Source organism: Neoarius graeffei, chromosome 26 (genome assembly GCF_027579695.1).
Source record: "Neoarius graeffei isolate fNeoGra1 chromosome 26, fNeoGra1.pri, whole genome shotgun sequence".
Lineage (NCBI taxonomy): Eukaryota > Metazoa > Chordata > Actinopteri > Siluriformes > Ariidae > Neoarius > Neoarius graeffei.
The window spans coordinates 42,391,251-42,406,182 of record NC_083594.1 but is presented as its reverse complement, the minus strand read 5'-3'; the positions used below and the strand labels follow the sequence as shown (position 1 = coordinate 42,406,182).

General features: G+C 41.8%; 1 protein-coding gene across 1 annotated transcript in view; it reads right to left on the bottom strand.

The window, feature by feature from the left end:
• rassf5 (Ras association domain family member 5) overlaps positions 1-13,985 on the bottom strand; it is a 112,928-nt gene extending 98,943 nt beyond the window's left edge. The window contains exon 1 of the mRNA XM_060910564.1: positions 13,204-13,985. Coding sequence (XP_060766547.1) covers positions 13,204-13,930 — 727 coding nt within the window. The 5' untranslated portion in view covers positions 13,931-13,985. The remainder of the gene's footprint in view (positions 1-13,203) is intronic.
• Between the last annotated feature and the right edge of the window lie 947 nt (positions 13,986-14,932).

The window sequence follows — 14,932 nt, the reverse complement described above, 5'->3', positions numbered from 1 at the left end:
TTGCAATTTTACACTGTCGAACTCCTTCCTGATATTGCTCCACTATTTGTCGGCACAGAATTAGGGGGATTGGTGATCCTCTTCCCATCTTTACTTCTGAGAGCCGCTGCCAGTCCAAGATGCTCTTTTTATACCCAGTCATGTTAATGACCTATTGCCAATTGACCTAATGAGTTGCAATTTGGTCCTCCAGCTGTTCCTTTTTTGTACCTTTAACTTTTCCAGCCTCTTATTGCCCCTGTCCCAACTTTTTTGAGATGTGTTGCTGTCATGAAATTTCAAATGAGCCAATATTTGGCATGAAATTTCAAAATGTCTCACTTTCGACATTTGATATGTTGTCTATGTTCGATTGTGAATACAATATCAGTTTTTGAGATTTGTAAATTATTGCATTCCGTTTTTATTTACAATTTGTACTTTGTCCCAACTTTTTTGGAATCGGGGTTGTATAACTTCCTGTGTTCAAAGCAACAATAGCTATTACTTGTCAGTGATTTTCTAAACCCTTCGGTATTATGGTATCTTGTGGAGATAAAAGAACACATTAAGGACTTCCCTAGCAGAAGGAAGCTTTCTCACAGACAGTTCTTTGGAAGTGGGACCAATTAACCAAACATAATTGTCCTTTCTGGTTTTGTGCTTTGCACCACCGGTACTACTTGTATTACTGTTACTAGCCATCTGAAAAACATAGAAAGAAAAACATTCACAACTTCATCAGCATATTACGATCAGTGCTCATTGTTTAAGAACCCCTTAGTGCATGAAAGTTAACCTTCTATCAGTCTATAAACTCTTCCTGCCTCTTCTTTTTCATAGAAGTGGCATATTCCCTCTAGAACTGTGACTTTTTGGGGGTTTGAGATCTTCTCTGCAACAGTCTACGCACCAACTAATGTTAATGGCTTAACCCGATTTGCAACCTCATGTGGCACCTCTAAATATTAACCAATTTTTCTGAAATTTTGCTTGTTGCCTTCTTTTAGCCTATGTAAAAAAATGGTAGGGTGGTCGGAATGTTTTGGTAAAAAAAAAAATTTTTCCCATACATTTCGGGACCACCCTAATGTACACTCAAGCACAGTGAAATTCCTCCTCTGCGTTTAACCCATCTGAAGCAGTGAATACACAAGTGGGCAATGAGCACACACACATACTGTACCCAGAGAAGTGGGCAGCGATGCGACAGCACCCAGGGTTTAGGTGCCTTGCTCAAAGACACTTCAGCCATGATACAGAGGGATGAGAAAGCGCTGTTCATGCACTCAACTCCCCTTACATTTTTTCCCTGTCGGTCCCAGGAATTGAACCGGCGACCCTTTGGGCCCAAGTCTGCTTCTGTCACCTTCAGGCCATGATTATGAGAGGTTGAGGGTGACAAAGCTTTAGTACTCTGTCATCTGTAGAATGCAGAGCATTTAAACTGGAAATATCTCAATCTGGGAGTTGTGTTATACATCAAGAAGTTAATATACTCTCTCCAAACCACACATTTCATTCTGTTTACTTTAGATATTCACCAGCTGCGAAGCCAGAGGTGCTTTAAAGTATACAGATGCTCCATTTCTGATTCGGTTATTTATCTTCAAGTATATTATTCAGCTAATCACTTGGAATCGTTTCAGTAATTACACTGAAGCTAATAGGACACGTCATATCTGTAATTTTTAAACTGCCAATGTGTCTTAAAGTAGTCTCAAATGGGGTATGAAGCATAGCTGGTCAGTTATATGGGTTATTAATAATTATAATACATACAGGCCACTTTTTCCATGGAATAAAAACATGTATTCTATTCCCTTCTAGTGGGTTTATTGATAGCATGCAATATTGTTAGCATATCACTTATCCTCCATGTATTGCGCCACTCTACCCAATGGAGGATGCGCGTTCAATATAGTTACGATATTGCACGCTAAGACAACACGACGTCACACGTCGGAGATGTAAAACTTCTGCGTTAGCAAGCGACAGTGACAATTTGTAAACAAACATGGCTGCCAGGCTTGCTTCGTTAAAAACGGAAGATTTTGAGAGAATTTTGGCTGCCGGGTCGCTCCGTTGTGTGTAGCTATCGATGTTGATTTTAAAAGCAACTAAGTAAATTACACAGGGAAAATAATAATAATCAGGTTGACTGCGCTAGCACTGGCCTTCGCTAACACTACACCGACTGGAAGGTAACTGGACTGCCGCGCTAACAGCACCGAGTCACGGGTAAGCTAGCGTTGGCCTTAGCTAACGCTAACGCTACACCGGCTGGAAGGTAACTGGACTGCTGCGCGAACAGCGCATCTTCGACTTGTTCAATATCATGCTAGCTGAATGGAATATATCTGATAGACCAGGGGTTTTCAAAGTGTGGGAGAGTCAGCCCCCCCTCGGAGAGCAAATAAACAACAGCGCCCCCCTTACAATTTTTGTTGTTGCTATACTTAATGTTCCATTCGTATTTTTAAAAAAATGGTTGTTGTACACATTTTTTTCTTTTTCACATTTTAAACATCTGTGCTTTTTAAAACATCTTGTTTTACACATTTTAAACATCCCATAGCATCGTTAGCTAGCATCTCTTGGCAGACAACACACTGTGGCAGTGGAGCATCTTCAGATCCAGTCCATGAAAATCCAAACTTTAAATAATCGTGGTCATACTTCCTTCTTTTTCCAGTCCCCCAGGATTCCGCGGGCCTTTTTTGTGATTGTTGCGGGCTAAAATGTCTGATGTTGCGGGGGGTTTTCCAAAAAATTGCGATGAAAGTTGCGGTGTTTTTTAGGTTTTTGTTGCGATTACATTGCGGGAGGAAGTGAAAGTTGCGAGAAATTGTGGCGATTTTCTCTTTTTGTGATTAAAATTGAGTGATATGTTAAATATTAAGTTATTACTGAAAAACTATTGATTAAAAAAAACAAAGAGAAATGGTCCTATAAACAACTTTACCAATATAAAAGATTACCAGGACTACAAAAATGCAGAAAAATAGGCTTTACTTATCCAAATGCACCTGTTGGTTCAAAAGTTAAAGTGCAGAGAACCTCACAGCACTATGAAGTTACCTTAAAATATAATAGAAATGCCTCAGCTTTCATGTAAGAAAAAAAAAAACCTATTAATACTAGTACTGTGTACAGGCAGTCTCTCCTGAAGACTAAATTAAACAATAATTATAAACTAATAAAATAAATGGCTCAGGCTTCATAGAAGAAAAAAACAATTTGAACAGAATCTCACAGTATGATGCTGAAGCTGCCTAAACAATGGAAAATAAAATACCATTTTGGCAAAAATGTTGGCATCCATTAACTTCTTGTATTAAGTAAAAAAAAAATAAATAAAGTGCACACAGTCCTTCACTGTAAACATAACACACTTTCAGTGTTGCCAGATACTGCTGACGTTTTCCAGTCCAAAATATGTTCAAAACCCGCCAAAATGCACTTGAAATCATCCAATCTGGCAACACGACGCGCATGCTGCTTCTCTTGAACACACGGAAGTAAGGCGGAAGGTAGTTTGTCGACGTCACCTCAAGACGACGCCAACGATTGGTCAAATTTGCGGGAAAGTTGCGGTGATTGGATATAATTGCAACACTGCCCTGAATTCGCGGGGATTGGTTGAATTTGCGCTGAAGTTGCAAATCGCAACATCCTGGAGGCTCTGTTTTTTTGCTTGGCCCAGACTTTGTCTCCTCACTCACTGTAGCTTTAGGTACTAAAAACCATAGACAGCTAAAAACCGATCCATTTTGTCTCTCACGTTGCGCCCCCCCTGAAGAACTCTGGCGCCCCCCGGGGGGGGGCGCGCCCCACACTTTGAAAAGCCCTGTGATAGACCACTCAAAGCCAGCCAATATTAATTAAACGTTTGGATCTAATGTGCTCTATTACTGAAACATTCAAGAACAAGAAGCGCTACGGCTCGAATAAAGAGAAAGAATATTACTGTACACGCTTGATAAATTGTAATATTTGAATAGTTCATCGGTTCTGATGGGGTCCGTGGAATGTACGCACCTTCTAATTCAATGGTTTTGCTTTATTTTTATTAATTAAAAAGTAACGATGGATGTCGTTTCTCTTTATTTAGTCGAGCGGTTTTTGACATAATATGGATTACTACAGTTGTGGTGTTGAATAGGGCTATTGACTGTATTTTTATTATTTACTATTTGATCTCAAACACATTAAGAAGGCACTAATTAACTTTTGACGAGGCACAACTGTTAACTGAAAAGCATTCCAGGTGGCTACCTCATGAAGCTGGTTAAGATAATGCCAATAGTGTGCAAAGCGTCATCAAGGTACCCTTGACGAAATCGTACCCGCCATCTGGCTCCATCTCCCCATCATTCGACAGTGCTATTTGCCCTCTTCCACATACATGAGCTCAAAGACTTTCACACATGGCTAGTGTTGCTGTGATTCACAGATGAGAGAGAGTATGCCATCCCTCCCACCCAGAAAGGACAGCCAATTTTGCTCTCTCTCTTGGCTCCCGGCCACGGACTGCAGTGGCATTGTCGGGATTCGAACACTGAGGGGCTCTCGGAAGACAAGACAGTCTGTTTTATGTTCACCATTCAGGAGCCAGTGCTATTGTTTTTCATTTTGAAATCAGAAAGTGAAATGTTTTTAGAGATGTACAGCATATATACAGTGCATACATCAGACAATTAGTGTCATTTATGGTCGACAAAAGGGTCGACCCAGGCACGTCCTATTAGCTTGGGGATTCCTCGGCATCCTTAGTAAAATATTTTCTCAGCAGCGTTATGAATTAATATTAAAGAAAATAAAATGAAAAAGAGGGTTCTTTTTTGTTTTTTAAAAGACGTAACCTAAAAGATATATATATATATATATATATATATATATATATATATATATATATATATATATATATATATATAGGGAACTCTTTGTGGTCAGATGTTTATCAGTATGTTCCTCTTGTTCCTCCTGCCTTGACTAAAAATCATCACCAGTTTTTCACGATTAGACCAATCATACCAAAACACATCTGACACACTGCCAACACACACAGTCATTTCTGTGGACGCTCTTTCACACATTGCACGTTCTCCTATTGTCTCGTTCTCTCCAACACACACGCATTCATACTAACTTTATCTCTCTGTAACACACTCTCTCCATTCCTCTTCATCTCTTTCTCCATCTGTTTCTCTCTCTCGCTCCACACAAATACAGCACAAGGCCACAGGATCATTTTACTATTGTGAACTTGCTCCCTGTTGTGGGCCAAGTTAGACACACGAACAGGAAACGTTTCGGTGAAAGAGATGAGTCAAAATCACTTCCCCACAGGGCGGTATGGAGTTCCACATGAGCTTCGACATGAGGTTCTTGACATGTTAGAACCTCTAGATGCAAACAATGATTCACACACTCGAACCTATAACGGAAAACCGTTAAATAACATTTCGAGCATCTTACAAATATGACTATTATTATTATTATTATTATTATTATTTAATTATTTATGTTAACTCATTATTTATGTAACTGCTGTGAGATTCATTTATAACAGTCATACGAGTAAGAAAGGAAGAATAAGAAAGCAGGTCCGGGAGTTGGAAGGGACAATTTTTCTTTTATTATTTTTTTAGATGGCAGTGTCAGAAGGAAAGAATGCCGGATCTTATCTTTTCTGGGAAGGAGGACGGGAGCTGACAGAGTGAAAGGGAGTGAAACTGAAATTCTCTTTTAATTAAAGTGAAAGCAGGACGTGTCGGGTATTTTCACCTATTTTCAAATGTCAGTTCATTCAACGGCAAAGTGGAGCCATCTCCATATTACTTACAGTGTCTTGCAAAAGTATTCATCCCCCTTGGTGTTTGTCCTGTTTTGTCGCATTACAAGCTGGAATTAAAATGGATTTTTGATCCATTTGATTTACACAACATGCCGACCACTTTAAAGGTGAAAATTGTTGTTTTATTGTGACACAAACAATAATTAAGATGAAAAAAAAAAACCAGAAATCTGGAGTGTGCATCGGTTTTCACCTCCCAAAAGTCAATACTTTGTAGAGCCACGTTTTGCTGCAATTACAGCTGCAAGTCTCTTGGGGTATGTCTCTATTAGTTTAGCACATCTAGCCACTGGGATTTTTGCTCATTCCTCAAGGCAAAACTGCTCCGACTCCTTCAAGATAGATGGGTTGCGTTGGTGTACAGCAATCTTCAAGTTATGCCACAGATTCTCAATTGGATTGAGGTCTGGGCTTTGATTAGGCCATTACAAGACATTTAAAAGTTTCCCTTTAACCCACTCCAGTGTAGCTTTAGCAGTATGTTTCGGGTCATTGTCCTGCTGGAACGTGAACCTTCGTCCCAGTCTCAAACCGTTGGCCGACTCAAACAGGTTTTCCTCCAGAATTGCCCTGTATTTAGTGCCATCTATCTTTCCTTCAGTCCTGACCAGCTTTCCTGTCCCTGCAGATGAAAAATATCCCCACAGCATGATGCTGCCACCACCATGCTTCACTGTAGGAATAGTGTCCTCAGGGTGTTGGGTTTGCGCCACACATGGTATTTCCCATGATGGCCAAAAAGATCAATTTTAGTCTCATTTGACCAAAGAATCTTCTTCCATGTCTTTGGGGAGTCTGTCACATGCTGTTGGGCAAACTCCAGACATGTTTTCTTAAGCAATGACTTTTTTTTCTGGCCACTCTTCCATAAAGCCTCACTCTGTGGAGTGTACGGCTTAAAGTGATCCTATGGACAGATACTCCCATCTCCGCTGTGGATCTTTGCAGCTCCTTCAATGTTATCTTTAGTGTCTTTGTTGTATCTCTGATTAATGCCCTCCTTGCCCGGTCTGTGAGTTTTGGTGGGCGGCCTTCTCTTATCAGGTTTGTAGTGGTGCCATATTCTTTCCATTTTGCTATAATGGATTTAATGGTGCTCCCTGGGATATTCAAAGTTTAGGATATTTTTTATAACCCAACCCTGATCTATACTCCTCCACAACTTTGTCTCTGACCTGTTTGGAGGCTCCTTGGTTTTCATGTTTCTTGATTAGTCATGTTGCAGAGTCAGGGTCCTTCCAGAACAGGTTGATTTACATATACAGACATCATGTGACAGGTCATGTGACACTTTGATTGCACACAGGTGGATCTTAATCAACTAATTATGTGACTTATGAAGTGGATTGGTTGGACCAGCTCTTATTTAGGGGTTTCATATGAAAGGGGGTGAATACCTATGCACACTCCAGATTTCTGTTTTTTTTTCATCTTAATTATTGTTTGTGTCACAATAAAACAACAATTTGCACCTTTAAAGTGGTCGGCATGTTGTGTAAATAAAATGGTACTAACCCCCCCAAAATCCATTTTAATTCCAGCTTGTAATGCGACAAAACAGGACAAACACCAAGGGGGATGAATACTTTTGCAAGATACTGTATTTATTTCACAAAACCTGGATTCATGGACTCACAGACAGCGTGAATAACTGTTTCTAAATAGGCTGCGTGTGAGGAAGTTACCGTGCCCTACAAACAGTGTTCTTCGAGCTAAAAGGTCTCCCATTAATCCCAAAGCAACTATTTATGTTCACACTAAAGAAGCGGATGCTTTCAAAAGTCACATTTTCTGCTCTACTTACAAAAACAAACCAAGGACTCCATCACATAGATACACAGACACACACCAAACATCAAGCCCCTGTGAGTAACAGCTGTGGGGCTGTTGGTATAAGACATATAGTGCAATTCAAAACAAACAATGACCCCTGAAGGGGACGTCCCCTTTTACTTGCCTCCTTGCAAGACCCTTGTGTCTGCCAAAAAATCCCCAGCTCATATCTGAAGGCATCATTTTGATGAAATGCTCTGGGTTATGACATGATTCGAGACACAAAACAACACCCTCCTACAGCAGGAAATACCAGATGAACCCACAAAGTCTTCAGTGCTGGTGTATTTGGAGTTATACTCCCTACTTAGTTTGCCCTCCTACGGTATGATTGATAATGCTATACTGTTTGCCTCTTGTCCCCCCTCCACACACACACACACACACACACACACACACACACACACACACACACACACACACACACACACACACAGAGTTGTCCTTAGCTCTAGGTGAGAGATAAAAGTGATAGTGTTTTCTCAAGGCATATTTGGCATACTTGTCTGGAAAAATGTTTCTTTTTCTCGTCTTCTTGTGTACCTCTTGAAATACAGAAAAAATATTCACCCCTATTCGAAAAGGTAAATGAATGAATCATTTTGTGCCAATTATAAGTGTGCCTATATTCATTCATTCATTCATTCATTTCCAGTCACCAGTTAGGATCCAGAGCCTATCCCAGGAGCACTGAGTGCCAGGTGGGAATACACACAAGATGGTATGCGCCTATAACGGGCACAGTGCACACATGTGTTAACACACAGGGTCAATTTCGTGTAGCCAGTTCACCTCCTGATATGTTTGGGAGGTAGGAGGAAACCAGAGAACCCAGAGGAAACAGAAACACACAGGGAGAACATGTGAAACCTGGGACAGATAGTAAGCTTGTAATGATCATATATATATATACAGTGGGGCAAAAAAGTATTTAGTCAGTCACCAATTGTGCAAGTTCTCCCACTTAAAAAGATGAGAGAGGCCTGTAATTTTCATCATAGGTATACCTCAACTATGAGAGATAGAATGGGGGGAAAGAATCCAGGAAATCACATTGTAGGATTTTTAAAGAATTTATTTGCAAATTATGGTGGAAAATAAGCATTTGGTCAATAACAAAAGTTCATCTCAGTACTTTGTTATATACCCTTTGTTGGCAATGACAGAGGTCAAACGTTTTCTGTAAGTCTTCACAAGGTTTTCACACACTGTCGCTGGTATTTTGGCCCATTCCTCCATGCAGATCTCCTCTAGAGCAGTGATGTTTTGGGGCTGTCGCTGGGCAACACGGACTTTCAACTCCCTCCAAAGATTTTCTATGGGGTTGAGATCTGGAGACTGGCTAGGCCACTCCAGGACCTTGAAATGCTTCTTACGAAGCCACTCCTTCGTTGCCCGGGCGGTGTGTTTGGGATCATTGTCATGCTGAAAGACCCAGCCACGTTTCATCTTCAATGCCCTTGCTGATGGAAGGAGGTTTTCACTCAAAATCTCACAATACATGGCCCCATTCATTCTTTCCTTTACACGGATCAGTCGTCCTGGTCCCTTTGCAGAAAAACAGCCCCAAAGCATGATGTTTCCACCCCCATGCTTCACAGTAGGTATGATGTTCTTTGGATGCAACTCAGCATTCTTTCTCCTCCAAACACAACAAGTTGAGTTTTTACCAAAAAGTTCTATTTTGGTTTCATCTGACCATATGACATTCTCCCAATCCTCTTCTGGATCATCCAAATGCTCTCTAGCAAACTTCAGACAGGCCTGGACATGTACTGGCTTAAGCAGGACACGTCTGGCACTGCAGGATTTGAGTCCCTGGCGGCGTAGTGTGTTACTGATGGTAGCCTTTGTTACTTTGGTCCCAGCTCTCTGCAGGTCATTCACTAGGTCCCCCCATGTAGTTCTGGGATTTTTGCTCACCGTTCTTGTGATCATTTTGACCCCACAGGGTGAGATCTTGCGTGGAGCCCCAGATTGAGGGAGATTATCAGTGGTCTTGTATGTCTTCCATTTTCTAATAATTGCTCCCACAATTGATTTCTTCACACCAAGCTGCTTACCTATTGCAGATTCAGTCTTCCCAGCCTGGTGCAGGTCTACAATTTTGTTTCTGGTGTCCTTTGACAGCTCTTTGGTCTTGGCCATAGTGGAGTTTGGAGTGTGACTGTTTGAGGTTGTGGACAGGTGTCTTTTATACTGATAACGAGTTCAAACAGGTGCCATTAATACAGGTAACAAGTGGAGGACAGAGGAGCCTCTTAAAGAAGAAGTTACAGGTCTGTGAGAGCCAGAAATCTTGCTTGTTTGTAGGCGACCAAATACTTATTTTACCGAGGAATTTACCAATTAATTCATTAAAAATCCTACAATGTGATTTCCTGGATTCTTTCCCCCCATTCTGTCTCTCATAGTTGAAGTGTACCTATGATGAAAATTACAGGCCTCTCTCATCTTTTTAAGTGGGAGAACTTGCACAATTGGTGGCTGACTAAATACTTTTTTTGCCCCACTGTGTGTATATATATATATATATATATATATAATATATATATATATATATATATATATATATATACACACACATCTAGATTTTCTTGTGCTACGCAGTAACCCATAGAGCACAAGTGCAAGATATTCAGATGCAGCCTACCATCTTCTGTATCAACTTGGTACAAGGGAACTAGTCTGCGAAAGGAAATGGAGTGATGCGCAATGATCACGACTCACTTCATCATTCCATTCTTTTGAAATGAACGTCTGTTGGACCGATTCTCTCAAATCTGAAAGTGTTTCTATGATTGATTATGCAAACTGCTGCCACATGAGTTATGATTCATTTGATTCAACATGACGGCCATAACAAGAAATGTTGCACTGTTACCGTTTTGATTTCCTACAGCCACTCACATTTATGGTGTAAGTCTATCATTTATCTATACATTTTATTTTCAGAATTAAGGAAAACTCTAGTTTATATCATAATAATAGCACGTTTATCCTCGAAATTTTTGTCTCTCTGAGTGAACCCTAAAAAGTGTGGACTTTCCATTTATTACAATAAGACACCTGACTCTCTAAAGAACCCTTTAGGAACCCTTGAATGCTCCTTTAAAAAATGTGCATTTAAAACCACATTTACAATCATAATCTATTCGCAACTGTTATTAAACTAATATCTAATAAGCTCATTTGTGCAAATGTACACTTTTAGAAAAGCACTTGAAAGGGTTCATTGGATTGTGATTCTAGAAAAGCTTTAACCAAAATGATTTAAGAAAAAAATGCAAGCCAGAGCTAAAATGAGCTTCTACTTAAAAAAAAATGGAAATCAAACACATCCTGTCGCTGAAACTCTAGTTTCCATCATGCTCGAGAATCGGTTCGAGTCGTTCACTGCGGAAAAGACTCGTTTCTGAATCAACTAAGATTTCACGATATTTAAATATGAATTAGAATCAAGATCTAGAGCTTTTTATCATAAAATACCCCCCAACACACACAAAGACTTTTCTGACATTGTAGGGTAAACAATCTCACGTCGCTGCAACTCTAGATTCAATCATGCTTGAAAATAGATTCCAAAGAGTCGTTCAGTGCAGAAATTACTCTTTCTGGAATCAAGTTACACTTTTGTCATGTATCCGAGGCTAGTAAGATTTCAGGAAATCGAGATACGACTTAGAAGCTAGCTCTAGAGCTATAAGCCAAAAAATTTACAACCCCCCCCCCCCCCCCCCCCCAAAAAAAAAAGAGTGATTTTTTTTTCAGGTAGCTGCAACTCTATTATGACAGAGAATCGATTCACTTCTAAAGAGTCGTTCAGTGCAGAAAAGACTCGTTCCTGAATCAACTTACACTTTTGTCATGTATCCTAGGCTAGTAAGAGTTCAGGAAATCGAGATACGACTTAGAAGCTAGATCTAGAGCTATCAGCCAAAAAAGAGAGATTTTTTTTCAGGCAGCTGCAACTCTATTATGACAGAAAATCGATTCGCTTCCAAAGAGTCATTCAGTACAGAAAAGACTCGTTCCTGAATCAAGTTACACTTTTGTCATGTATCATGGGCTAGTAAGATTTCAGAAAATCCAGATATGACTTAGAAGCTAGATCTAGAGCTATCAGCCACCCCCCCCCCCCCCCCCAAAAAGAGTGCTTTTTTCCTGGCAGCTGCAACTCTATTATGACAGAGAATCGATTCACTTCTAAAGAGTCGTTCAGTACAGAAATGACTCGTTCCTGAATCAAGTTACATTTTTGTCATGTATCTTAGGCTAGTAAGATTTCAGGAAATCGAGATACGACTTAGAAGCTAGCTCTAGAGCTATAAGCCAAAAGATTTAAACCCCCCCCCCCCCAAAAAAAAAAAAAAGAGGGATTTTTTTTTCAGGTAGCTGCAACTCTATTATGACAGAGAATTGATTCACTTCTAAAGAGTCGTTCAGTACAGAAATGACTCGTTCCTGAATCAAGTTACAATTTTGTCATGTATCCTAGGCTAGTAAGATTTCAGGAAATCCAGATACGACTTAGAAGCTAGATCTAAAACTATTATAAAAAATAATAATAATCATAAAATACCCCGGGCGGCACGGTGGTGTAGTGGTTAGCGCTGTCGCCTCACAGCAAGAAGGTCCTGGGTTCGAGCCCCGGGGCCGGCGAGGGCCTTTCTGTGTGGAGTTTGCATGTTCTCCCCGTGTCCGCGTGGGTTTCCTCCGGGTGCTCCGGTTTCCCCCACAGTCCAAAGACATGCAGGTTAGGTTAACTGGTGACTCTAAATTGACCGTAGGTGTGAATGTGAGTGTGAATGGTTGTCTGTGTCTATGTGTCAGCCCTGTGATGACCTGGCGACTTGTCCAGGGTGTGCCCCGCCTTTTGCCCGTAGTCAGCTGGGATAGGCTCCAGCTTGCCTGCGACCCTGTAGAAGGATAAAGCGGCTAGAGATAATGAGATGAGATAAAATACCCCTCCCCCAAAATTGTGCTTTTTTTCCTGGCAGCTGCAACACTATTATGACAGAGAATCGATTCACTTCCAAAGAGTCGTTCAGTACAGAAATGACTCGTTCCTGAATCAAGTTACACTTTTGCCATGCATCCTAGGCTAGTAAGATTTCAGGAAATCCAGATACGACTTAGAAGCTAGATCTAGAGCTATAAGCCAAAAAAAAGGCACCCCCCCCCAAAAAAAAAAAGAGTTTTGTTTTTTTTAGGCAGCTGCAACTCTATTATGACAGAGAATCAATTCACTTCCAAAGAGTCGTTCAGTACAGAAATGACTCGTTTCTGAATCAAGTTACATTTTTGTCATGCATCCTAGGCTAGTAAGATTTCAGGAAATCCAGATACGACTTAGAAGCTAGATCTAGAGCTATTATTTAAAAAAAAATAAAAATAAATAAATACCCCCTCCCCCAAAATTGTGCTTTTTTTTTTCCTGGCAGCTGCAACTCTATTATGACAGAGAATCGATTCACTTCTAAAGAGTCGTTCAGTGAGAATCGAAAAGAGTCATTCCTGAATCAACTTACATTCGCACCGGAGCGCTGCGCTCTTGATCCGCCGGTTGCACGCGTCGCACCAATCCTGCGTGACCCTGAGCGAGACGAAAAGGTGTCCTTCTCCTTTTTCCTCCTTCATCCTGGGCTCACCTTGATCGAAAATGGACCACGCTTGTCTCCTCCGCTGATCATTGCGCATGAGCCTCACGACGCCGCTTCTGCCCTGCGTGAGCCGCTCGAGCTGGAGTCCTTCGAACCCATCTCCATCTGCGGATAGGGACCTGATCTTGACGCGTTTGCCTCCTGACCGGGGTGAAAGCTCGCTGATGTTTTTCGCCGAGCTTCTCCGAGGGTGATTTCTGTTGACGATGCCGTTGTTGTTCGTGTTGGCGTTTGGCGCGTCGGTGCGGCTGCGCGTCTGAGCCGCGTCGTTAAACGCGCGTTCCAGTGCGCACTGCGCCGCAGGGACTCTGTCCGCGTCCGCCGTCCCGTCTGTAGGTGTACTACGTGGCGGTTGTGCATCACTGCTGTCACACATCTCTAACCCTGTCCCGCTGATCGTGTCTGAAGACGGTCGGTGCATTAGTAATGGCACTGTCGGTGCTGCTGCTGATGCCGCCGCGCGCTCTCGCGTCATTTTCTCCTGTGACGATTTGCGCATTAATTTCTTCCCCTTGTCCGCCAATTTGGGGAAGAACATCTTCTCTGAGTCAAGGTGGTGCCGACCCGGGTGTTGTCCTAACGTAACGGACGCCATCGCCTTCAGCCGGGCCGACTGTACGTGCGATGAATTGTGATAGTCGGGTAAAGTCGTGACGCGCTGGGATGCGACAAGCTTTAAATGGCAGCGAGTCGGAGGACGCGCTCTTAAAGAAGACGCGCCTGGTTCAGCCCTCCTCACTTCACTGCCCACACACACCGCGATGGCACATGACAAAACACAAGGTGATGTGGAATAAGAAAGAAACATGATAAATAAGGAGAACTGACCTGTGACCAACACATACAGTATTTCATTGGTTTAATACCGGAAAGTCGCAAAAATTGCTTAGATCACAGCCCATGTAATCACAAGCACAATATTTGGGCTTGATTCTTTTTTTCTTCCTAAATCTCATCTCATCTCATTATCTCTAGCCGCTTTATCCTGTTCTACAGGGTCGCAGGCAAGCTGGAGCCTATCCCAGCTGACTACGGGCGAAAGGCGGGGTACACCCTGGACAAGCCGCCAGGTCATCACAGGGCTGACACAGAGACACAGACAACCATTCACACTCACATTCACACCTACGGTCAATTTAGAGTCACCAGTTCACCTAACCTGCATGTCTTTGGACTGTGGGGGAAACCGGAGCACCCGGAGGAAACCCACGTGGACACGGGGAGAACATGCAAACTCCGCACAGAAAGGCCCTCGCCGGCCACGGGGCTCGAACCCGGACCTTCTTGCTGTGAGGCGACAGTGCTAACCACTACACCACCGTGCCGCCCTCTTCTTCCTAAATAGAAAGCAAAACAAACACCTTTTCACTTTTTGTGACCCAATGTTAATTTGAACAAGAACACGAGTTACAACTGAAAACACAACTCGTTAATTGGACAATAAAGACGGTACAAGAATTGACAGTAACAAATAATTACTACAACTACTACTACTTATAATAATAATAATAATAATAACGCAGCACGGTGGTGTAGTGGTTAGCGCTGTCGCCTCACAGCAAGGTCCCGGGTTTGAGCCCAGCGGCCGACGAAGGCC